The sequence below is a fragment of the Podarcis pityusensis genome (genome assembly GCF_964106645.2).
Source record: "Podarcis pityusensis genome assembly, chromosome: 11".
NCBI lineage: Eukaryota > Metazoa > Chordata > Lepidosauria > Squamata > Lacertidae > Podarcis > Podarcis pityusensis.
Genome location: NC_138036.1, coordinates 8,644,877 through 8,668,255, shown reverse-complemented (window position 1 = coordinate 8,668,255; position 23,379 = coordinate 8,644,877). Strand labels below are relative to the sequence as shown.

The 23,379-nt window shown below is 46.6% G+C and overlaps 1 protein-coding gene across 4 annotated transcripts in view; it reads right to left on the bottom strand.

Annotated features, from left to right (window-relative positions):
• Window positions 1-16,498, bottom strand: part of ARK2C (arkadia (RNF111) C-terminal like ring finger ubiquitin ligase 2C) — an 83,561-nt gene extending 67,063 nt beyond the window's left edge. For 2 of the 4 annotated variants that reach the window (XR_013977628.1, XM_080973623.1), the window contains exon 1: window positions 15,981-16,497. Coding sequence is in view for 2 of the 4 variants with exons in the window: in XM_080973623.1 (XP_080829749.1) it covers window positions 15,981-16,041 (61 nt within the window). In the remaining 2 variants the exon portion in view is untranslated. Of the gene's footprint in view, window positions 1-15,980 lie in introns of all 4 variants that reach the window. The other 2 variants (XM_080973624.1, XM_080973625.1) reach the window with 2 other exon arrangements.
• Window positions 16,499-23,379: the final 6,881 nt, after the last annotated feature.

Here is a 23,379-nt window from a genome sequence, read left to right as displayed (position 1 = left end):
CGGGGATTCGAACTGCCGACCTTCTGATCAGCAAGTCCTAGGCTCTGTGGTTTAACCCACAGCGCCACCCGTGTCCCTTTTGAAGAATAAAACTACCTAAAAGAATCATATACTCGCATTTCAAGGTTATCAGGAAGAGAAAAGTGGTACCTCTGGTTGCGAACAGGATCCGTTCCAGAAGCCCGTTCGCAACATGAGCAGAATGCAACCCGCAGTGGCATTTCTGCGCACGCGCGGGTTGCAATTCACTGCTCCTGCGCATGATGTCATTTTGCGCATCTGCGCAAGCGGCGAAACCCAGAAGTAACCCTTTTCGGTACTTCCTGGTCACCGCGGGATGCAACCTGAAAAGACGGCTGACTGACCGAACCCAAAGGGTGCTCATCAATGGTTCCTCTTCATCCTGGAGAAGAGTGACTAGTGGGGTGCCACAGGGTTCTGTCTTGGGCCCGGTCTTATTCAACATCTTTATCAACGACTTGGATGATGGACTCAAGGGCATCCTGATCAAATTTGCAGATGACACCAAATTGGGAGGGGTGGCTAACACCCCAGAGGACAGGATCACACTTCAAAACGACCTTGACAGATTAGAGAACTGGGCCAAAACAAACAAGATGAATTTTAACAGGGAGAAATGTAAAGTATTGCACTTGGGCAAAAAAAATGAGAGGCACAAATACAAGATGGGGGACACCTGGCTTGAGAGCAGTACATGTGAAAAGGATCTAGGAGTCTTGGTTGACCACAAACTGGACATGAGCCAACAGTGTGACGTGGCAGCTAAAAAAGCCAATGCAATTCTGGGCTGCATCAATAGGAGTATAGCATCTAGATCATGGGAAGTAATAGTGCCACTGTATTCTGCTCTGGTCAGACCTCACCTGGAGTACTGTGTCCAGTTCTGGGCACCACAGTTCAAGAAGGACATTGACAAACTGGAACGTGTCCAGAGGAGGGCAACCAAAATGGTCAAAGGCCTGGAAACGATGCCTTATGAGGAACGGCTAAGAGAGCTGGGCATGTTTAGCCTGGAGAAGAGGAGGTTAAGGGGTGATATGATAGCCATGTTCAAATATATCAAAGGATGTCACATAGAGGAGGGAGAAAGGTTGTTTTCTGCTGCTCCAGAGAAGCGGACACGGAGCAATGGATCCAAACTACAAGAAAGAAGATTCCACCTAAACATTAGGAAGAACTTCCTGACACTAAGAGCTGTTCGACAGTGGAATTTGCTGCCAAGGAGTGTGTTGGAGTCTCCTTCTTTGGAGGTCTTTAAGCAGAGGCTTGACAACCATATGTCAGGAGTGCTCTGATGGTGTTTCCTGCTTGGCAGGGGGTTGGACTCGATGGCCCTTGTGGTCTCTTCCAACTCTATGATTCTATGATTCTACGTATCATGAAGCAAACGTAACATGAGGTAAGACTGTGTCTTCTTTTCAACCATCAAATGTGTGGATAAACAGGAATAGGAACTGGGTAAGGAGATGGACTCATAGAGATGGTCCCTCTGGTGGCCCTTGATTGATTGATTGATTGATTGATTGATTGATTGATTGCATTTATATCGCATCTTTTTCGACAAGCAACTCAAGGCGGCAGATGTGGTTTTCCTGCTCCTCATTTAATTCCTGCAACAACCCTGAGAGGGAGGTCAGGCTCAGAGGCAGGGACTGGCCTAACGTCACCCAGTGAGCTTCGTGGCTGATCAGAGGTGTGAACCCTGGTCCCAACCTCCAGCCAAAGTCCCTAACCAACGTCACTAGGGCCACACTTGTTTCCGGACAACCTCACAAGGGCCACATGGAAGATAAGGCTCTCAATGTCTACTTGTCAGCGCTGCTGGAGGTAGACTTTTTTGAGCCCTAGAGGCCATGCTAACCATTTGCACGTCCCCTTAAAAAAGAGAGAGGCTAACTTCAATTTTCAAAAGCAGATGTCTTTGTATGAATTATTTCAAGTGTGGTGGAATCCTTCAAAGTCTAAAGTATGAGCAGAAATTTATAAGATATAAGCAAAATTAATCTGTATCAAACTGTGCTCCTCAAAGGTCAGTACTGCGCCCCTTTGAGGTCTGCGCCCGAAGCAGCTGCCTAGCTGGCCTAATAATAGCACCGGCCCCGTCCACAACGGGAGGCAAATGCTTCTGAAAACCAGTTGCCAGTTTCCCACAGGAATCTCAGACCCTCCAAGTGGCTTTGTTTTCCAGGGACAGTCCTGGATTCACAGAAGCCACCTTGGTTCCTGATTCGATCCCAGAACGTACCACTTTTCCTTAGGACATCCCTATTTTCATTGGAAAAATGGTAGAGGTTACGGAGTTACACAGCGCTTTTCTTTCTGGGGGGGGGGGGGGTGCAGGGTTACGCATGCCCCTAAACATTTTGTCAATCTTTGAACTCTTCTCCATTTACTGTATTTATTTTCCCCGATTTGAACTACAAAATGGTGATTTTCTTGAGTCAAAATGAGAGTACGCCTAAACATATTTTTTTTAAGCTCTGGAGTTATGTGACCTCTGAGCCAAGGAGACACAACCTTTAGAAAACATCTGTAGGCAGCCTGGTATAGGGAAGTTTTTTAATGTTTAATGTTTTATTATGTTTTTATATATGTTGGAAGCTACTGAGAGTGGCTGGGGGTAAGTTGGTGGGGCATTATTATTATTATTATTATTATTATTATTATTTATTGAATGAAAGGTAAAGGTAAAGGGACCCCTGACCGTTAGGTCCAGTCGTGGCCGACTCTGGGGTTGCGGCGCTCATCTCACTTTACTGGCTGAGGGAGCCGGCGTACAGCTTCCGGGTCATGTGGCCAGCATGACTAAGCCGCTTCTGGCGAACCAGAGCAGAGCACGGAAACACCGTTTACCTTCCCTCCGGAGCGGTACCTATTTATCTACTTGAACTTTGATGTGCTTTCGAACTGCTAGGTTGGCAGGAGCAGGGACCGAGCAACGGGAGCTCACCCCGTCGTGGGGATTTGAACCACCGACCTTCTGATCGGCAAGCCCTAGGCTCTGTGGTTTAGACCACAGCGCCACCCACATGAATAGGACACCCCTATTTTCATAGGAGAAATATTGGCGAGTATGCCAACAGCCCATCTACTCCAGCTTCCTGTTCTCACAGTGGCCAATCAGATGTCTGATCCAGTCTGTTATAGTGGTTAGTTAGAGTGTCAGACTAGGACTTGGGAAGCCATAATTCAAAGCCCCGCTCCATCACGAAAATCACTGGGTGACTTTGGGCTAGGAAAGTCTGCAACATCCCTCTCCCTTCCTGGTGTTTCCAGAAACTTGCACTCAGAGGCATTCTGAAAGTTGGAGGTAGAACGCAGCCATCGCCACTAGCAACCACTGATTCTTTAAACTTGCCTCCCACCTTGCTTTGCAGGGAATCGGCACGGCTTGGCTATGATCCCAGTCACGTCCTCAGCCAAATCAACCACGCCAAATCTCCCCTGAGAGCATCCCTCCCCTGAGTTCTTCAAGGCTGCCATCGCTCCCTACCTCTGATGGGACTTGAGGACTCCTTGGTTGTGGGACTCCAATTGCTCTTTTGATCCTGGCTCCAGCAACACCCCCCCCCCCCGGTCACGTGGGCTCAGAAGAAGGGCACAGCAGTGACAAGATGCTAAAGGGGCCAGGTGCAATCCTGAACATCTCAAGATTATTATTTTACTTCAGGTTCAGTTAGGAAGCGATGGAAAGGGCCCCTCACGGCCAGAGATCCATTAGGAGCAGGTGCCTAAAGCAGGGGTCAGCAAACTTTTCTGGCAGAGGGCCGGTCCACTGTCCATCAGACCTTGTGGGGGGCCGGACTATATTTTTGGGGGGGAAATGAACGAATTCCTATGCCCCACAAATAACCCAGAGATGCATTTTAAATAAAAGCACACATTCTACTCATGTAAAAACACGCCGATTCCCGGACTGTCTGTGGGCTGGATTTAGAAGGCAATTGGGCCGGATCCAGTCCATGAGCCTTAGTTTGCCTACCCATGGTCTAAAGCATTACTGTAAGGCAGTTTATAGCCCCAAATGTCACATCTAGGACCAAACTGGCCATTTTTGACCAAACTAGCCAGTGATAGTAAGGAGTGTCAGGTAAGGACCTAGCAGACCAAGATTTGAATCCCCGCTTGGTCATGAAGCTCACTGTCTGTCAGTCACAGTCTGTCAGTCTAACCTACCTGCTGTGGTTGTTAAATGAGGGTCCGCACAGGTCTGTTGTGTGGATTAAATGAGGAGAGGGAGAACATTGTACACCACCTTAAGGTCCTTAGAGAAAAAGGTGGGATATAAATGTCATGGGATGCGGGTGGCACTGTGGGTTAAACCACAGAGCCTAGGGCTTGCCGATTAGAAGGTCAGCGGTTTGAATCCCCGCGACGGGGTGAGCTCCTGTTGCTCAGTCCCTGCTCCTACTAACCTAGCAGTTTGAAAGCACGTCAAAGTGCAAGTAGATAAATAGGTACCTCTCCAGCGGGAAGGTAAACGGTGTTTCTGTGCCCTGCTCTGGTTCGCCAGAAGCAGCTTAGTCATGCTGGCCACATGACCCGGAAGCTGTACGCCGGCTCCCTCAGCCAATAAAGCGAGATGAGCGCTGCAACCCCAGAATCGGTCATGACTGGACCTAATGGTCAGGGGACCCTTTACCTTTACCTTATAAATGTCATAATAATAGTTAATAATAAGAATGTGCTAACGCATCTCAGTCTCTTTTTTTGCAGATAACATCTATATGATGGACTGAGGATGGGGGCTTAGCCCTATAAACCCACCTTCCTTCCTAAAGCCCCTAGCAGGAGAAAAACATGAGTGCCTGCTATCTTTTCTTCTTTTCTTTAATCAAAAGAATATTTATTTAAGACAGGGGTCAGCAACCTTTTTCAGCCGTGGGCTGGTCCACTGTCCCTCAGACCATGTGGTGGGCCAGACTATATGGGGGGGGGGGGAATGAACGAATTCCTATGCCCCACAAATAACCCAGAGATGCATTTTAAATAAAAGGATACATTCTACTCATGTAAAAACACGCTGATTAACGAACCGTCCACAGGCTGGATTTAGAAGGCGATTGGGCCGCATTTGGCCCTCGAGCCTTAGGTTGCCTACCCCTGATTTAAGAAATACAGTATATCTTGTGTCCACTGGTCTCTAGTTGGCCTCTTGCGACTCTGGTCACTGCCATCATTCCCAGAATGCATTGTTTTGGGACAGGGCTTTTTTCCAGCTAGAACTCCCCAGAACTCAGTTCCGGCACCTCTCAGGACATTTTTTCTGCCTGAGGCAGAGCAGAAAATTGTCCCTCCCTCCCAGGTCAAACTATCCAAGGCCACCCAAGTTATATGGGCACCTGAGGCAGGAAATCCCACAAGCACCCCTCCCGCTCCCTAGCAGTAAAATTACAATATCAAACCAAATTTGCCGCCATTTCACGGCATCCAATATCTGCCGGCTTGAGGCAGCCACCTCATTCTGCCTTATGGAAGTGCCGGCCCTGCCTTTCCCTGATTTGTCATAGCAGGTTGCAAAGAAGGTCTGTTGGATTGATGCCACAGAAATAGCACCCACAAAGACCACAATGAGATCACCCTACTGACACCAGGAGTTCTCGGTTCAGGGGGCAATGGAGCTCTGATTTGGTGGTCCTGGTTCTTGTTTGCAAGGGCAGAGGTGAATGTGCATTGGAGATGTGAATTTAACGCAAAGCAAGAAATGAAAACAACCACCACCCTGAACAGTGAGCAAACCTAATCTCTGCATCAAGGAAAGCTCCTGGTTTATATACAACCGGGCATAATATTTGCATAATGGTTATTATTTTTCTGGTAATCATTGAGGAGGACAAAGCAGGATATGCACACTGCTGCGATGACAAACACTACCAGCTCTGCGTTTTCACCAGAGATGGCCCAGATCAGGGGTCAGCAAACTTTTTCAGCAGGGGCCTGCTCCACTGTCCCTCAGACCTTGTGGGGGGCCGGACTATATTTTGAAAAAATAATAATGAACGAATTCCTATGCCCCACAAATAACCCAGAGATGCATTGTAAATAAAAGGACACGTTGTACTCATGTAAAAACACGCTGATTTCCGGACCGTCCGCGGGCCGGATTTAGCAGGCAATTGGGCCAGATCCGGCCCCTGGGCCTTAGTTTGCCTACCCATGGCCCAGATGCTTGCAAAACTTCCTTGGCCCTTTCAAGGGATAGAAACAACTCCTTTTTCAAAAAGAAACAGCTGCACATTGTGGTGGTGCTTGCCGAACCCAATATAAAATGCCACATTTGTGCGATGTGCTTGTACACTAGTGGAACCCTGCACACAGCGCTGAGCAGAATAAAAACCAGTGCCCCTATTTGGGATTGAAATGCTAAGAAAAAGAAGAAGTCCCTACAGTTACAATCCTATACACACTTACCTGGGAGTAAGCCTTGCTGAACTCAGTGGGACTTACCTCTGAGTAGACATGGATCGGATTGCACCGTGAAGTCCCATTGAGCTCAGTAGGGCTTACTTCCGAGTAGGCGTCGCATGGGATTGCTTCATCAAAGAGGGCTCCAGGTCTGTTCCTCGGATGACCAAGCACAGGGATTTCATCTCTGCTCAAGATCCACTTTTCAGGTCCTCGACCTGATCAAGAATATCCATTGAAAAGGACAGTCTCCCATTTTAGAGAACACTCCAGCTGCTGGCATGTGACATAAGGCACACTACAGATCCCATATATTCCTTTTAAAAAAGAAAGGAAGAAATCAGGGCACAGCAATAGAGCCCCTTTTGCACAGTTGACCTAGGATGGGATTTCTTCTATTTTGCAACAGACAGTTCTCTATTTGAAGGCCTGCCCAGTCCGAGTCTGGTTTCAAGTCAAAGAACGCGGTACGTGGGGATATCAAAGACCTTGAAGTGGCCACTCAACACAGAATTGTAGAACTGGAAGGGACCATGAGGGTCATCTATTCCAACCCCCTGCAACAATGCAGGAATCTTTTTGCTCGAAGTGGGGCCCAAACCCACAACCTTGAGATTAAGAGATTAAGAGTCTTGTGCTGAGTCTTTGGCTTGCCAAATTATTGGGGTATTACAATATATCCAAAACAATGGGAGAAATTGGAAGGATCTCAAAAGAGAAGATAGACAGGGACTGGAAGGTGTTTAAAGGATACTTGCAAAACCATATTGAAAAATCAGAACTCCTATTAGAATAAACAAGTTCCGTTTTAAATACTGAAATACTAAATAAGATGGATAACAATGTGTAACAGAAAAAGAAGCATGAAATCAGGTTAAAGGTGTGTGAAAGAAAGTAATAGAAGTGGAAAGAAATTGCAACTGAGTAGATTGGAAGTCTAACACAAAGGTGGGGTGAGGGGTGGTGGATGGTGATGTGAAAAGGAATTATCTGTGGGATTGAGTGTAGGTATGTTTGAACATTTTTAAGGATTGTATGAAATGTATGTTTGTATGCTTGTATATTTGCAATATGTGTGTATTAATGCTGAATTATTTTAATAATAAAATCTTTTCCAAAAAAATAAAATAAAATAATAACACAAAAAAAAGAGTCTCGTGCTGTACCGACTGGATAGCGGACTGAGCTGGGACACAGGTCACCGGGTCAATGTCTTCGCCACCATGTCAACCTGCATTTATATCTACAGTGGAACCTTGGTTCTCGAACTTAATCCATTCTGGAAATCCGTTCAACTCCCCCAAACCGTTCGAAAACCAAGGCGCGGCTTCTGATTGGCTGCAGGAGCTTCCTGAACTCAGGCGGAAGCGAAATAAAATGTTCAGCTTCCAAAAAACATTCAAAAACCGGAACACTTACTTCCAAGTTTTCGGCATTCGGGAGCCGATTTATTCGTCAACTAAGCTGTTCGAGAACCAAGGTAACACTGTACTTGAGTTGCAGTAACCATTCCCAAAAGTGCGTACACACACACAAATTAGCAAATGCTAATTTTATGCAAATCTGTCCTCTCTTTTGTCCTTTTTTCTGGCCATCCTTACGTGGCCACTGTACGTTGACCTGGATTGAAGATGCTTGAGAATTCTGTTTGCAGAGGTCTGACTCATTTTGACAGTGTTCACAAGGCTATGCTCCCTGCGCAATGTGCCCTATATCTGTCAGACTTAACCCAGCCTAGGGTAATGTGAGTGCTCAGACAACATGATTTATTTTTTTTAAAGCAACAACAACAATCGCATTATGTTAAAAAGGCAACTCCTACAACCCATGTTCGGAAAACAACCGTGCCAGCTTGTTATTAGGTGGGCCTTGGTTTGCTTACATTGCATTATTTGTTCTAAATGGAGGTTTGGGGAGACTTTAAAATAAGGAAGCAAAAAGCAAGGAAAGCACATAGAATTGGGCTTCAATTGCCAGTAGGGACAAGGAATAGTCAGAGATATGGATCCAGGGATCTAGACACACTTACCTGCGTGTAAAGTCCATTGTGTGCAGTGGGACCAACAGTACAATCCTATCCATGTCTTCTCAGACACATGTCCCATTCAGTTCTATGGGACTTCCTTCCAAGTAGGCAATAGGATTGCAGCCAGAGCAAACATGCATAGCACAATGTCGCTGTTAGTTTCTGAACATCTGGCAGACCCGCACACATTTCCAACCTTCAACTAGCAACACGTCTGCTTGTTTAAAACGAAATCACAGGGTGCCAAGTTCTTCCACATTGAACTGAACACATGGACAAAGAAATACCACCAGCTCTGCCTCCAGAATTATCCCTCATCAACCACACTTAGTACATCCTGGAGACCCTCGGGCGTGTGTTGGTGGGACCTGGCTAGGTTAAGGTGCCCCAGATAGATAGATAGATAGATAGACTCCAGAAAACCTAATATGGTGTGAATATTCATGCCCACAGCAGGGGCACAGGTCTGTGCTTGTCAAGACATTTCACACTGAGTGTCAACGAAACAAAAGAGGGAGGGGAAACCAGAATATCCAAGACTTGTGGGAGGTCAGTTGGAGATGCTTTCAATGAATGATGTGAACTATGGAGGCCTCGGGTTGTTTAATGGCGAGATGTGGCAGAGATACACCTGTGGTCTCCCAAGAATGTGCTTCTGGCGAGATAGGTCAGCCGTGGTACTCAGATGACAAATGACTTAGCATGACTTCCTATTAACCGAGCCGCTTTCCCGGCCTTATTAAGAGCACTGAAACTCTCCCCCAGCTGCAGCAAAGGAACGGTTTTGATCTGCGTGGGCATTAATCTCTAGGACCATATCTGGTGGAGGGTTATCTGTTGATGCAGCGAAACTGCTGCTATCTGAACAAAAGCCGGAGTCGAGCGAGGAGTGGGGTGGGGTGGGGAGAAGCGTGGGGTGGGAAATAGCTGTCGTAGTCATATATTTCCCTCTGGCCGGAGCCAGGAACCAGATACCTCTGGCGAGGTGGGTGGCTTGTGTTTATGGCTTCTCATTCCCCAAAGGAAAATCAAAATGGTTATATTGTGGGAGGGTGGGGAGAAAGGCAGAAGGGGGAGAGAAAGAGAAGGAAGGGGGAGGGATTAAAAAAAAAATCACATCATTAAAGGATGGCCAGTCTCATACACACACACACACACACACACACACGGCTTTGCAAAAAGCATGCACCTAGGGATATTTCTTTCTTCCATGCAAGCTAGCACAGCCTGGCTCTGGTTTTTTTGTTTTTTTTATATATTAAAAAAAACATGTGTGGTAATAAGATGGATGTGTGTCACAGCAAACAGCTAAGCTGCCAGACCTGGCTTAGGACAGCGTCAAGAACAAAGGCCTAAAGAGCATTCACTACGTTCGGAAGGAGGGGGGGAGAGAGGAGAAGCAATATGTCGGATGTGTCTTGCGTATGGTCAAACAAGGAGGGAGGCAATGGCCAAACGATTGACTAAGGATATACATGGGGGAAGGCGCGTGAAGCAGGAAGGATGGAACCAGCAGGAAAGGGGCTTGGCCCCCTGCACCCCCAAACTGGGACACCTCCTACAAAGACGCTTATTTTCTCCACTTGGTTTTCAATCTCCTTTCTCCACCCCTCCCTCTCCAAGACCATTGGCGTGGTCTCGAACGTTTTAACACAAACTGGATTTATTCTTCGCCCCACCTGAAAGAAAGACGATGGGAGAGGGGTGAACCTAACGACCTTTTACTTTCTCTTCCCCGCCCCCCCCTTCCTGGTTTTGTTTAGGGGAGACTGAGGTTCGACTTTCTTTTGTCTAGCCCTTCAAAAGTCTAGCCCTTCGTTCTCTCCCGGCACGTAGGCAATGGAAGACGGGACCAAGGTGTTACATAAGGGTGCCCTCTTCACCATGGCTGCTGGTTTGGGGCATAATCCCCCAGGACTGCAATCTTGCACAGACTTACCTGAGAGTAAGCCCTGCTGGAAACAGGCGGGGCTTACTTCCAAGTAGGCATGAATCAGATTGAACCGCAAATAGGTTTTTTTTTGGGGGGGGGAATGTTCCTTGGCCCCTACTCTGCACATGTATGTGTTGCATGGATGTACACACGCACAGAAACACACACACAAAGACAGCTGTCTAAAGGCTGGTTCATCGACAAACAGAGGGAGAAAGAAGGTGGAATGGGTATCTAGTTTGGTTGTAGGTCGCTTTGGTTTGCCCTGGGCAAGGTAATAGTTTAAAGGTCTATCTAGTGCTTATTCTTTCAGAGTCTTGCAAGGACCTTTGGCTGTGAGTGGCGTATGGCCAGGGGGATAATTTAATGTCTTAAGGGATCCATTTGCAACCCACACCTGTCCACCCCCCACTTCCATTCCCACCCCTCCGTCTTCCCAAGGTCATCCTTAGCTACCAACAACTAAAGGTTTTTTACTTACAGGAATGAACATGAATCCTCAAACTCAAAAGGAAGGCTCGTGAAGAGGAGGGAGATACTTTTTTAAAAAAATCAGTGGCTATTTGTCAATATATATCTTTTTTTCTCTCTCTCCCCAGCCCCATCCACTTTGGTGTCATTGTTCACCCTGATTAGCAACCTGGTGTGATGTTCAGTACATGTTGGGATTTCGCAGTAGCTAGCAAGCTTCTCCTGCGTTTTAACAGTTTTGGACTTTTCACCAGTGTGTGAATTTATATGCATACCTCTCTACATTTTCGTCTTGGGCGCTCTGAGGACCAGCCTTTTGCCAACTTGGCACCCTCCAGATGTTTGGGACACCTGGCCGGGGGACGGGGGCAGCTTGGCAAAAGGTTGGCGCACCTCAATTAGAGAGTCATCTCCACCTAGGGTGGGGAAAGATAATATAGGATGTGTATCTAGAGAGAAAGAGAGAGAAAGAGAGAGAGAGTTGGTATTCACAGGTTATAGAATGCTTGAAGGTAGATATGGGAGAAAAGAACATTCATACTCTCTACTCCGCCCCCTCCAACCCAGTATTGGTGGCACAGAGAAAAAGAGATCCATTCACTCAAATGGGGGAGGAGGTGGGGGTGGAGAAGCGGGGGCGGGGTAGGGGGAAATAATCTAAAACAGCAGGAATACAACAATAAATGGGGTGGGGGACAGCAATAGAAAAAGCACACTAGGTTAATATAGGAAAACTAGTTTCTTTATTGAGAGATTGTATATTAGTATTAGTGGAACTGTGTTGTAACAATGTTGTCATGCACACAATACAAAAGGCAACAGGGGCCCACCATGCCGTGGAAGGGCGACAGAACGGAAGCGGCATACAATGAATAAGATGTATCAGCTACTGCACATTACATTTCAGCAGGGTATGTCTCTACGGAGAGAGATTTTACATCAGAAAAAACTAGGTAATGTAAAAAAATACAGACCATGCTTCAAGTTTTAGTACAAGAAAAAAAGTGGAAGAAATACACAACCAAAGGATATCTGAATACAGAAAAAAATTTACCCACAAAATAAGAACAGGAAGTAAAAAATTCAGCACAGCAGAGAGAAATGTTATCCCTGTTGAATGGAAAACCATTTTGCTAAGCAAGCATTCCACTTTCCTCTGTTTTTTGTTTTTTCTTCTCTCTTTCCTCCTTTTCGTTAAGTTTGCATGTTTTGGTTCCCCGCCCCCCTGGGCCGTTCCAAAAGAGAAGGATTGGATCCAAATTGCCACCCAATAGGAGTGTTTGTGCGTGTGTGTGTGTGTTTAAATGGTGCATGTATGGGGGAATGTTTTGTGTTACGTTCAAGAAAGACATGGGACACGTCGGGTTTTGTTAGGGAGTTTTGTGGGTGCTCAGTGGGGTTCAGCTTGCAAAGGGAACAACGGATGGAGGTCAACTGTTGGGAAGGGAGGAATTTGGGTGAGGAGAGAGCGGTGTGCGGGTCTGTGAGAGTGTATCTATGTGTAATTTACGACGTGCTCCCAAAGTAAAGAAGGTGCAGAGCCTTTTTTGCAGATGATTGGGGGGGTTGTGTTTGTTTGTTTGTTTGTTTGTTTGTTTGTTTAATTTGCAAGGGTTTCTTTTTCTTTTGTAAGAAATTCAAAGCCAAAGTCAATTTGCCTGGGAAACCAAGATCGAATACAAGAACAGAGGTTAGGGTGGAGATTTGGGTGGCAAGGGGAGCAAAGAACCCCAATAAATTGTCCTCCACCCAGCTGAAGCAAAATGAATCCACTTAACAGGAATTTACAGTGCAAATGTACTTAGCTAAACAGGATGAAGATACAAAAATGGCGTTATAAAACTAGAGCTATATTGGAAAATGGCCTGTTTCCCCCCCACACCCTTCTAGACTACTACAATGACAGCTAAAGAGAAACAGGTTTGAGCATACAGTCTGTCTACCATATTCTTTCTTTCCTTTTTCTTTTCACAGGAAGATTGGTGGTTTAAGACTTCAGCTTTAAGCCTCAGTATCCTCTGTCAGAAAGTCTCAGGTGGTTTTTAGCAGGGGCAAATACCACCTAACCCAGAACCTTAGTTCCTCAGTGGGTGTGTTCGGAAGCCAATGAGACCCAAAGAGAGGTGAAATCTATTGTTCCTGGTGCTTCTCCCCAGAGGGTAAGAACACAAGCAAATTTTCCCCCTTTCTCCCAGATGACACCTGAATTTGAAATTACAGCCTGCTGGCTCTTTATTTATTTTTTAAAGAAACCATAATCGTTGAGGAAGAAGCTCTTGGCTACATCAGTATCATATTTTGCAGAGAAGCATAATTTTTGGGAGTGATCAAACAGTGCCTTCTCTCTCTATCTTTTTTCTTTTGCTTTTAAAATAAATAAATAATCCTTTGCATTTTCAAGTCATGCAAGGATAACTGAGCAGGCAAGGGAGGGAGGTAGCATTCCGGCTTTAAAATATCATCAGCTCCTCCTCCCAGCAGCCGACAACCCCCCCACCTCCCCACCCCGGTTTTGCAGCAACGCCACCACCGAAAGAGGATACTTCAGCTTAAAAGGCCAGTGCAGTACCTCAGATGGATACAGGAAATGGTTAAAGAAGGGGGTGGGGGGTGTCAACATTAGAGCTAAAATGCAGAGGCAGAAAACTACAAGGCAACGGAAGGGGCAGCGGGTTGACCATTCACTGATCTACACGATGAGGAAACAAAATAAATTTGGAAACAAACAAAGAAAGAAAAAGATTTGGATCAATGCAAAAAAAATGTCGTCATCCCATCATCATCATCATCATCACCACCACCAACACCACACCAGAAGAGGCTGCAATTAAAGGAAACAGAAATGCCACCATGTGCGGAAACTAAGCTGTTATGTACATAGACATGTACAGTGGGGGGGCGGGGAGGGAGGGGCAAAGGGGAGGAAAGGCAAAAGCAGCAGAATGAGGGATGTGCGAGGCTGGGGGGGGCGGGCGGATGCTGATGCCTGTTTCGACCCGGTGTCTTGGAAGCCCACTTTTTTTACACCCTCCATCTCCTCACCTGTGTTTTGCAGAGATCAGGATTTGGCCCTGAGAATGATGCAGCCCAAAGAGATTTGGGTGGCAGGTGGGGTCGCTACTGAAACCCATAGGTCTCAGGAGCACAATGGCAGGAGTCTCGCCTTAGGGTCTTAGACTCTTTTTCTTATGGGGGGGTGTTTCTATTAACTGTCCACACCTCACTGATGGATCGCATCTTAGCGGATATGAGCAGAATGCCTTGGCTTACCAGGAAAACGGGCTATATTATTTAGTCGCTTTAATTAAACTGAGAGATTTTGTTGCCGTTGTTCTATCCTAGGGTTTCGATCAGCCATGAGCCACAGAAGGGGAGGAGGCAGGCATGGTGGAAAAAGATTATATAGTTGAGGCAAGAATGGCTCTTAGAGAAAGGGGGTGCGGGGAAGGAATCAGCCATGACATCTAAATGCATCTTCAATTTGATTGAAAGAAAATACATGGAATGGAGGAGGACAAATTGTTCCAAAAAAAAAGGAAGAAAAAGGAAGCAGAGGATTCAAAACCGTTGTCCGTGGCGGCTATATAGGAATGGGAGGGGAAAGGAGAGCTTGTAGGAAATGTGCAATGGCCATATACACATCCCATATTAAATTCAAATCCAGAGATGGAAAATAATTGCTGTTAATTTGGATTTCGGTCTAGGCAACCGGGGTGCATCTCAGATCAAAAGACACACTGCTCTGTGAATGGACAGGGCTGGATATTTCAGGGCTTGGTATTAGAAACTGTTCAAATGTCATAAGAAAAGTGGGGTGTTTGGTGTGTGGGGGGGGGTGCACAGACACCTATGTCAAACCTCACAAAAAAGAGGGGGGCAGGGCTGGGTTGGAGGGTTCCCGCACCCCCTCAAAAAGGATTAAAATCCACTGGATAAGTATATTTGGTGGGGGGGGGGGGGAGAGAAGACAAAAGAGGCTGAACAGAGTTCACCAGAAGGCAGAGCAGGGATGAGACCAGCTGGCCTCGCCATGAGCTCATAATTTGCATTTCGTTTTATAGGGGCTTGGGATCGCATATAAGACAATTACTTAAAAAATAATAAAATAAAAATACACACATACACACACACACACCAAAAAAGCCCCCCAAAATCCTGGATCCTGGATTTATATCCTATGGGCATCAAGTAAAACCCTCCAATTTCCAACCACACCAACCACCATGTAAAGTTCCCTACAATCTGCATATATAGAAAGGGGCAGTTTAGTGCTCCTCGCAGGCATGGATCTATATTTGTCAGGTGGGAAGGGGAGGGAGAAAAAAGGGGAGGGGCTCGCCAGAATATATAAAATGGAGTTAACTGGACATTGGTGGGGGGTAGGTTATACATTATTCTACATAAAAGGCGAGATCGCTCTGAAATACAACCCAAGATCTCTAAAGAATAACGCAAGACTGTTTCTCAAAACAAAACGCTTCGATCCACTTAGAGATTTCCCTCCCTGCCATCTCCGATCCTGGTCCATTTTCCTTCTTACTAATGGGGTATCTCCCCACCTGCGCTCTCTCGCACACAATCCCCTACGTCCCTTCCCAGTTCGTGTCCTCTCTCTCTCTCTCTCTCTCTCTCTCTCTCTCTCTCTCTCCCTCTCCCCCGAATTTCGCCTCTTCTTTCATTCCCTAGCCCCCTCCGGCTCCTCTTTCTTTCCACCGCTTCTCCATCTCTTTCTCTAATCTCCCCCCCCGCGCCCCGATTCCTTACAGACTGCTCCCTTTCCTTGCGCTTCTCGGGTCCCCCGACACCACTAGGAGATGCTGCCCTCCGCCTGCCCCTCATCCATCCCCCTTTCTCAAATGCCCTACACTTGCTCTGCTCTCCACCCCCGGAGCTCCCTCCCCACTTTCACACACTCACACACACACACCTCTTCCCCTTTGCCTCTCTGCCAGTTGTATGTAAGAAGGCAACACGACCAGTGGCTTCCATTACAACCATCACCAAACCATCCAGGTCATTTGGGGGGGAGGGAAGGGGGGGTTGCTCTCTCCTCATCCCTACAGCCGCCCCTCCACCTCCCCCCAAACCCCACCCCCACCAGAAAATGCACAGATAAAGAGATACCTCTGTTTCGTACAGAGCCAAACACTGGAAGAACAAGATAGCCGACGTGTACCAAAACCATCTTGGCCAGCTGCTGTGGTCCCCTGGCGCTGCAACTATCCCTCGGTGGTGATGGTGGTGGTGGCGGCGGCGGCGGTCCTCCTCCTTCTCCTCTTCGGTGGCGATGGTGATGGTTTTGGCAGTGCTGGCGTCTGCTGTTTCTGGAGAGGTTGGTGCTGCTGCTGCTGCTGCTGCTGCCTAGAGTAAGACAGATGGCCCATGGAAATGGTCCCTTCCCAGTGCCCTGTATACATTCAAATGGAGAGCTGAGGCTCGCAGCTGCCTGGCGCACAAAGGGAATCGCAGCCAATGGGAGGGAGGCCTTGCGCGGGTGCCTTTTGCGCCTCTCTCCCCTCCTCCTCCCCGCGCGCGCTTTCTCCCCTCCCCTCTCCTCCCTTTATATGGTCTCCAGCCCTGGCAAGGAGGAGGCCCAATCAGGAGGGGGGTGGGGGTGGGCTGCAGCTTACCCTGGGGTCCCTCCCTCTCTCTCTCTCTCCTTCCCTGTCTCTTTCTCCCTCTTTCCCTCCCTCTCCCCTCCCACCAAAGAAGGAGATCGCGCAGCAATTGGAGGCAGGGCTTTTGCAGGAAGGCTGGGTTTCAAGCGCGCGCGCGCTCGCGCGTACGCGCGCAACCGGAGGATGGAGAAACAGGAAGCTCGAAGGAGGGAGGCGCGGCCGGGGGGGGGGGGGACACGCGCGCCCCCGAGCGCGCCCCGTCCAGGGCACACAAAAGGGGCGAGCGAGGGAGCGATAGCCAGAGCCCCACGTGGGAGCCGGGAGAGGCGCAACAGCGAAGGCTGGCGCTTGGGGAGAAGGCATATGTGCAGGGCGCACGGGGAGAACGTTGCGCGCGCAGGTTACAGATGCGCCGGGCATTTTTATTCTTTTTTTACTTTTTGGCGACGGGACAGCGGTTGTGTCTTTCGCTACGACGCAACAGGCTTTGAAATCTAGGCAGCTTTAAGAAACAAAACAAAACAAAGATCTTGGGAAATTTTCCCTCGGGGAAGATATTTTATCGAAATGTGCCAAGCGGGATACTTTCATTTCTTTGGTAATTATTTTGCCACCTGGTGTTAGTCCTCCTCCACCCCGATTTTTCTCTCTGTCCTTCCTTTTACAGTGGTACCTCGGGTTACATATGCTTTAGGTTACATATGCTTCAGGTTACAGACTCCGCTAACCCAGAAATAGTGCTTCAGGTTAAGAACTTTGCTTCAGGATAAGAACAGAAATCGTGCTCCGGCAGCAGGAGGCCCCATTAGCTAAAGTGGTGCTTCAGGTTAAGAACAGTTTCAGGTTAAGAACAGACATCCGGAACGAATTAAGTACTTAACCCGAGGTACCAATGTATATACCACCTTTCCTCCAAAGGTGCTCAAGGTGGGGTGCGTAGTTCTCTTCCTATTTTATTCTTACAGCAACCCTGTGAGGTAGGTTAGGCTGAGAGACCACCCAGTGGGCTTCATGGCTGAGGCAGGATTTGAACCCTGGTCTCCCAAGGTCCTACTCTGACAACAGGGGTGCCAACTTGAACACAACTGGAGGGGGGAGGTAAGCCCCACCCCACATAACTGATCAAAAGATGTGGTGCATGTATAACATTTGAATGGCAATGCCATTGACTTGGGGAGGGCAGACTAAAGTTACCAGATTTCTTCAATGAATCCAGGGACACTTATATATATATATATATATATATATAGATTGTTGTTATTTTTTTGAAAAGAGAAAAATCACAAAAAAATAAGTAATATCTTCTCTTCTGTGGCCTTCCTCTGGGTCCTGGCCTGCTGTCTTGGAGCGCTAGCCACTGTGGAGGTAGGCTCGGGTCGGGCCTGGGCTCGGCCACATGTCCTTGCCCTCCCGGTGCTCTCCTACCTCTCAGTGGCGGCGGCAGCGTGGCAAGGTCAGGGTTTCTTTCTTTTTTCTACTGCTTTCTTTCTCTCTCTCCTCCTCTCCCTTTCCTTTTGCATTGGCTCTGGGTTTTCCTGGCCCTGGAGTGCCTCTGGGCAGTCAGCCGGATGGCCGGGTGCTTTCGCTCCCATCTCGATTTGGGTTGCGGGGGGAAGGGGTCAGCGGCTCCCCCAGTTGACGCGTCGGGCGTCCCCGATTCCCCTTCGGTAGTGGCAGCAGCAGCGGCAGTCTCAGCAGCCCGGAGCCAGCCTGGTAGCGCAGTTGGTTCTGGCTGGCTTCAGGAGCTGCTCACTGTCGTGGCGCCCGCCATTTTGCCTTGTCCCCATATGATGTGTCTTGTGCCGTTGAACCAATCACACAACATTCATTCCCTATTAATAAATCTACAACACTTAAAATATAAATCCAGGGACATTAAATGAAATCCGGGGATTTTGTCAGGGGACAGATTTGTAAATCTGGGGACTGTCCCTGGGAAACGGGGACGTCTGGTAACCATACCCCAGACCCCTCAAATATTTTAGGGGAGCCAAGGCTCTGAGAGTGGTCATCTGGAAGTTTTATTGAAACTGTGTGTTGTTCCTTTAAAGGGCAATGGTATGGGAGTGACACAGGGAGAGGCCTAAGGGGATCTCTTTTATGTAACTCCTACTGAGTGTTATGAAAAGTGAAAGGCACTGGTGTTTTGTTTTGTTTTGTTTCACTTTGCAGTTTGTAGAAGAGGAGTTTAGTTTGTATCATCTCGGCCGCCTTCCTCTGCACGCTGTTCCAGCTTCTCAATATCCTTCTCAAGACTGGTTTCCTTTACAAATTGCTTGCTATGAAGCATCTCAAAGCAATTTGACGATACAATAAAAGCATATATAAAACAATTGCGCACACATAATTAAAACATCTGCAAATATAAAAGCAGTTTCAAGTTTAGGGCAGATACCTAGTGGGATAAAAACATGCCCTTTGCCGAAGGCATTCCGCGAGAAGAGAGCATGCATTACCAAAAAGGGCACAGATATCCACAATATCTGAATATATTAATTTATATGCATTGATGCCAATTTAGATAGATATAATAACTATAACTCGGTACGTCTGCATTGCCATGCAATCCATCTCACTGCAATGGGGAAGGCAGCAAGATGTCTCTGGTGCTGCAAACTGGATGGGCAACTTTGAGTTTCCCTCCTTCCTTGGGTTCTTTGTCTTTCAACTGGATTTGGACAGCCCTTCAAGAGGAAGACTTCAAATTAAGGACTTCTTCATCAACAGCCCTTCAAATAGAGAAACAGAGTCAGAGCTGATGTGATGGAAGTATTCAAAGTATCCATGGCATGAAGAAAGTGGATCTATATATCTATAGCTGGACCATAAAGAAGGCTGATCGCCGAAGAATTGATGCTTTTGGATTATGGTGCTGTAGGAGACTCTTGAGAGTCCCGTGGACTGCAAGAAGATCAAACCTCTCCATTCTGAAGGAAATCAGCCCTGAGTGCTCACTGGAAGGACAGATCCTGAAGCTGAGGCTCCAATACTTTGGCCACCTCATGCGAAGAGAAGACTCCCTGGAAAAGACCCTGATGTTGGGAAAGATGGAGGGCACAAGGAGAAGGGGACGACGGAGGATGAGATGGTTGGACAGTGTTCTCGAAGCTACCAGAATGAGTTTGACCAAACTGCAGGAGGCAGTGGAAGACAGGAGTTCCTGGCGTGCTCTGGTCCATGGGGTCACGATGAGTCGGACACGACTAAACAACAACATATCTGTATCTATATATATTCCCTTCCTCTCTCATAGCACTAAAACTCGTGGACATGTAGTGAAGCTGAATGTTGGAAAATTCAGGGCAGACAAAAGAAAATACTTTTTCAAACATCATAGTTAATCTGCAAAACTCACTCCCACAGGAGCCAGCGATAGCCAGAGCCAAGGCTCTATGTATCATGCAACAATGACAAATTCTGGGGCAGCATAAACCCACATCCTGAATTCTGCAACTTGCATAAATTGCACTGATTAAGCACCTCTGCGCTGTTCCTTTTCTATTGCACAATTTATTCTAGTTTCGCTAACCATAGTGAGGTTCCAGTAATTTCCCCAGTATCTCAGCCCCTTCTGGAGAAACTGGCATCTTCTGTTCTCCACCACTAAACTAAAGGGGAGAAATCTTTCTCGTTTGCTGGCTTGCTCTATTTTAACTGGCAGCAGTCCTCTGTTCCTGTTGGGTTTTCAACAGACCAAAACTGGCTTTAATCCATGCTTAGTTTATCTGTAGAATACATCTGGACAGACAAATCTGAAAGATTTAAGCAGCATACTAGTCTCCTAAAACCACATTCAGCATGGGTGTCTTAATCTGGATTATGCTCCTCTGCTCGCCACCCTCCCCGCCCTCCATGATCTTCATATTAAAAAGGGGTGGATTTGTAGAATCGTTCTGATTTTACTTTGTCGCGCAGCGCTCAACAGCAAAAATCACAAACTCTGCTTGAGATCTACTGGGCAAATATTGGATTTTTGATGCAGACGCAAAGAACTGGCTCTTGTGACGCATAGCTGCGTAAGCAATCTAGCTTTTCAAAGGACCACTCATTGTGGTTTGTTGTTGTTGTTGTTTAGTCGTTTAGTCGTGTCTGACTCTTCGTGACCCCATGGACCAGAGCATGCCAGGCACTCCTGTCTTCCACTGCCTCCCGCAGTTTGGTCAAACTCATGCTGGTAGCTTCGAGAACACTGTCCAACCATCTCGTCCTCTGTCGTCCCCTTCTCCTTGTGCCCTCCATCTTTCCCAACATCAGGGTCTTTTCCAGGGAGTCTTCTCTTCTCCTGAGGTGGCCAAAGTATTGGAGTCTCAGCTTCAGGATCTGTCCTTCCAGTGAGCACTCAGGGCTGATTTCCTTCAGAATGGATAGGTTTGATCTTCTTGCAGTCCATGGGACTCTCAAGAGTCTCCTCCAGCACCATGTGGTTTGTTACCAGAAACAAAAACAAAAAATGCAGTAAGAAGTAATGGAGGTCTTTGGGATGGCTGGCTCTTCGAGGAAGGGCTGCACCATATGTCTGGGGACATTTATACGGGGTTTAGTGCTCCGAACAACATTTTCTGGCTTCCCACGCAGCATACATTCTCAAAGCGATTTATGAGAATAAGGCTATGCACACACCTTACATTTAAAACACTTGGCCACTCAAAGACTCTTGTAATTTGTTATGGTTGCTGGGAAATTAGTGCTGTGAGGGTTGAACTACAGTTCCCATGTTTCTTTGTGTGTTGGGGGAGCAAATGTGCTTTAAATGTATGGCATGTATGCAGCCCAAAATCCAACAATACAGTAAAAAAAAATACATAAATATATCAAAAACACAAAGTAAAAACATCCAGTCATTGGTGAATTTTCTGAATATTCAGAAAAGCAGTAACCTATTTGCTTGGCACTGAATTTTTGCCAAGCAGACCTCCCTGAGGAGTGCATTCCACGAAAAGGGAGCTACTATAGAAAAGGCCTATTCTGTCATTGCTACACTTTAACTTCCCATAGAGGCGATGCAAAGAAAAGGACTATAATCTGAGGCCCTTGAACTCATAATTTCAAGGCCTGGCCAGGTTCATCTGGGGGAAAGGTTCTTTCAGTCGGATATGCAAAACAGCCAAGGTTTCTTCTTTCGTACAATGTGCTCCTCACAACTGCTTCCACCTACACAACTGCCGCCTATGGAGCTCTGAAATCCCTCCTTTAAGTCTCATGGCTGTGGGTTCGATCCCTATGTTGGGCAAAAGATTCCTGCACTGCAGCGGGTTGGACTAGATGCCCTTTGTGGCCCCTTGCAACTTTACAATTCTATGATTCTAAGATAATAATAATAATAATAATAATAATAATAATAATAATAATAAATAATCTTATTTATACCCCGCCCTCCCCAGCATAGACTGGGCTCAGGGCAGCTAACACCAAATATAAAAACAATTGATTAAAATACAACTTAAAAACAAGATTAAAATACAACATTAATATGCAGCCTCATTTCAGTAGAAACTCAAATCAAAAACTTTTGGGGGCAGAGGACAGTCTCACCGTCCCACCATTGGGCAAGCACCACCTTATTGACATTCTGGCACCAAGCTGAGAAGAAGAGAAGAAGAAGAAGAGTTTGGATTTGATATCCCGCCTTTCACTCCCCTTCAGGAGTCTCAAAGTGGCTAACATTCTCCTTTCCCTTCCTCCCCCACAACAAACACTCTGTGAGGTGAGTGAGGCTGAGAGACTTCAGAGAAGTGTGACTGGCCCAAGGTCACCCAGCAATTGCATGTGGAGGAGCGGAGACGCGAACCCAGTTCCCCAGATTACGAGTCCACCGCTCTTAACCACTACACCACACTGGCTCTCGCCCTGGCCATTCGGTGTTGTTGTTTTTGAATAATAATAAATTTTTCTTAGATTTTACAATTTAATATTCAACACAATTGTCATATTAAAAAAGGAAAGAAAATAAAACACAACACCCATGACTTCCCTCAACTTCCCCTTCTGGTTCTTTGCTACTTCTGCTAAATTTTTGTCTTATTTTCCACCTTTAAGCTAAATGCTCTTATATTCTTACCATTTTTATACCAAATTTTCTTCAAATTATATCTTACATTTAATCAATCTCCATATAGCTATTTCTTCACCTTTACTCTTGTTTCCTTAATTGTGTTTACTCAAACCCTGCTAGTGAGTCCATTTCTTTACTTTTTCCAGTATACACAACATGGAACAATTCCCATTCTTTTTTTAAAGTCTCTGTTGTCTTTGCCTCTGAGTCTTCCCGTAAGTTTCGCACTTACCTGGGCATTCGTGAATGGTTACTTGCTGCTGGAATGAGTAAGAAATGGCAGACACTGCTGGCTCTCAGTTCTTGCTTGTGATTGTTAGCTTTATTATATGTTCATTTCTTTGGTTGTACTTGATGGTTGATGGTTTTAATATTGCTGTTACCTGCCCCTGGGATTTATATGGACGGCGGGATAGAAATTCCAGCAATGAAACAAATATATTCATTACAGGCTCTGCAGGAGCTTGTATTAGCTCATCAGAACAATTTCCACTGGAGTTAAATTCCATGTGATCCATATTCCTCCTGGTATACAGACCTGCTTTTAGAGAACCTTTGAAGTGCACCCAAAGAACTTCTCATCTTCTCGTGGTGTTTCGCACTCCCCACCCTGATCCCACTACAGGGAATGTGCCCTCCGGGATCCGCTGTAGACATAAAAGCTGTTGTTTCCTTTATTGTCCACGTAAACGGAAGGTGGCGTGCGGAGATGTCGAGGTTTATCTGCCATGTTCCATTTTCAGCTCAGACCTTGCCATTCCACCAGCGAGGACAAGGATCCCAAATTTTTCCTTATCTATGATTTACGTTTGGGGGAAGGTGGGGGCGGAAAGGGAAGGTGATTGGCACCTGG